Below are 2741 nucleotides of genomic sequence, written 5' to 3'. Positions count from 1 at the left end.
AATTGGTTGTATATGAGCGAGAATTAATTGGCTTGGCTAAAGCAGTGCAACATTGACGTCCTTATCTATGGGGAAGGTCTTTCTTGATTCGCACAGACACTATAGCCTTAAATATTTGTTGGAACAACGGCTTACGACTTCACCTCAACAACATTGGATCAGCAACCTTATGGGGTTTGATTTTTGTGTGGAGTATAAGGCAGGTCACTTAAATAAGGTTGCTGATGCCTTGTCACATCGTCCTAGTAAGGAGGAATTACTGTATGCCATCATCCAACCACGTGTACTACTGCTTGATGCGATTAGAGAAGAGATATGCAATGACGCTTCCTTGCAAGAATTAGTCCAACAAGTGCTTCGTCAAGAACTTGATGCTTCCTGGTCAATCAAAGATGGGCTACTATTTTATAAAGGCAGTATCTACTTGCTGCCTTCTTCCCAATTGATTGCTATTATTCTGTTAGGATATCATGATAATGCCCATGAAGGGGTACAGAAAACACTGCAGCGCATACGACAAAATTTCTACTAGAAAGGTATGAAGTCGGTTATTGGGAATTATGTCGCTGCTTGTCCAGTTTGTCAACGCAACAAGGCTGAACATCTAAGCCCTGCAGGTTTACTACAGCCACTTACACTTCCTGAGCAGGTATGAGCTGACATCTTAATGGACTTTATTGATGGCTTACCAAAGGCTTGGGGCAAAACAATATTATTTGTGGTAGTCGATCGTTTTTCCAAATATGCACACTTCATACCCATGTCTCACTCTTACACTGCAACCCATGTTGCCCATGTTTTCTTTGAGAATATTTTTCGCTTGCATGGGATACCCGAATCGATTACTTGTGACAAGGATGTAATTTTTACAAGCACATTTTGGAGAGAATTATTTTGTCTATATGGAACAAAGTTGGCATTCTCTTCTGCTTATCACCCTCAGACTTATGGTCAAACTGAAGTTGTGAATCGTACTATTGAAATGTATTTGCGTTTCTTGGTTTGGGATTATCCAAAGAAGTGGGATAATTGGTTGCCTTGGGCAGAGTACTGATATAATACTTCCTTTCATACTGCATTGCAAACAACTCCCTTTAAGGTTGTTTATGGACGAGATCCTCCTCGTCTATTGTCCTATGTGGCTAGTTCTTCAAGAGTGGAGGCTATTGACAATGCATTGCTGGATCGTGATTTAGTTATGCTTGACATTCGCAACAAGTTGCAACAAGATCAAGTTAGGATGAAAGACTATTATGACAAAGGTCACAGTGAGGTTGCATATGATCCAGGTTCACTAGTTTGGCTGCGTTTACATCCTTATCATCAAAAATCTGTTGCGGGTCAACTACGCCATAAGCTTGCACCTCGGTTCTTTGGGCCTTTTCCTATGTTGCGGCGAATAGGGGAAGTTGCGTATGAGTTACAACTGCCCAGTGACTGTAAGTTGCATAGTGTATTTCATGTATCCCTCCTTAAAGCTTTTAAGGGTATTGCTCCCACAATTCCTCCGACTCTGCCACCACTAGCGAATGGTCGTGTTGTTCCTATGGCTTGTTCTATTTTATGAGCTCGTCTTAATCAGATACTACTTGGGAGGATGCTGAATATTTTCGTAATGCCTATCCAGACTTCAAGCTTGCGGACAAGCTCTTTCAAGAGGAGGGTGGTAATGTTACAGACTCATTCGTGGGTAAAGTTTATGCAAGGCGGGGCCCTTGAGTTGAGGAAAATAACGTCAAAGAGGATAAGTAGATAGGAATGCAAATGCACCTGGCAGATATTTGTTGAGCATTAAATAGTCAGTAGTTTAATTTTACTAGAATTCTTAATTTAGTAGATTTCTTATATCCGTAGACTCCTAGTTATGCGTAATAGCTTTGTAATAAGACTCTCTATTTAAAGAGACAAAAGGAATAAAATATGGGCATGCAAGATTTATATAAAACAACAAGAGATCGGGGTCTCTCTCTAACGAGTCCTAAGGCTATAGGCTCCCTTTAACGAGCTTATTTATTGTTATTAAAATAGGTCGCTCACGGAATAGAAACAAGGGAAAGGATCAGTTCAACACAGACTTTCCAGTGAATCGCCCTGTGACAAGATCTATTCTGCGTGACCATAACATAAGTCTTGACTTTGACCTCAACTTGAGAGAATGTTTCCTCAAACTGAGGTGTTTACTAGATGAGGATAAAGTATATACGAGGTGACGAGCATATGTGTGTGTATTAAGTTTATTCATGTTGTGGATAGTATGATATGCTTGTAAACGTTACGTGTTTTACATGTCTTATTTGCCTACCTGTTGCATTACTACATAAGAATATTCTCCATGCTAGAATAATGTTATAAGCATCCTTTACATGCTAATTTAATATTATATAGATATGTATGTCGGATTACATATAGTCATGTATTATACATATGCTTTTATGCTTGAACCTGATTCTCACTTAATTAAGGATATGGCACATTGAGTTGTTTGTATGGGTTATGTGATGCATGTAAGTTGTTTGTGCTTGTTATTGCGTGTGGATATGAATCCTTCCCTCATGAGCCTCTCTCTCATGTTTCTTTCTTGATGACGTACATACGGGTTATTGGATACTTGGAGAGTGTTGGTTTGAGGTAAAGTTTGAATTTTTATTATGCATTAGTGATATTACGCTCTTGTTGATGCATTTCATATAAATACTCCTTGTGCATATCCTTATATATGCAGTTTATATGCATTGGACTTA

At 39.0% G+C, this 2741-nt stretch overlaps 1 protein-coding gene across 1 annotated transcript; it reads left to right on the top strand.

Annotated features, from left to right (window-relative positions):
- Positions 1-538: 538 nt before the first annotated feature.
- On the top strand, positions 539-1567 carry LOC142180108 (uncharacterized). The gene is made up of 2 exons (XM_075251036.1): positions 539-649; positions 1100-1567. The coding sequence occupies exons 1-2, from the start codon at positions 539-541 to the stop codon at positions 1565-1567; spliced, it is 579 nt and encodes a 192-aa protein (XP_075107137.1).
- The last annotated feature ends 1174 nt before the right edge of the window (positions 1568-2741 follow it).

The sequence above is a fragment of the Nicotiana tabacum genome, chromosome 4, assembly GCF_000715075.1.
Source record: "Nicotiana tabacum cultivar K326 chromosome 4, ASM71507v2, whole genome shotgun sequence".
Taxonomy (NCBI): domain Eukaryota; kingdom Viridiplantae; phylum Streptophyta; class Magnoliopsida; order Solanales; family Solanaceae; genus Nicotiana; species Nicotiana tabacum.
The sequence above is the reverse complement of the archived record's forward strand: the minus strand, read 5'-3'. Positions and strand labels throughout refer to the sequence as shown.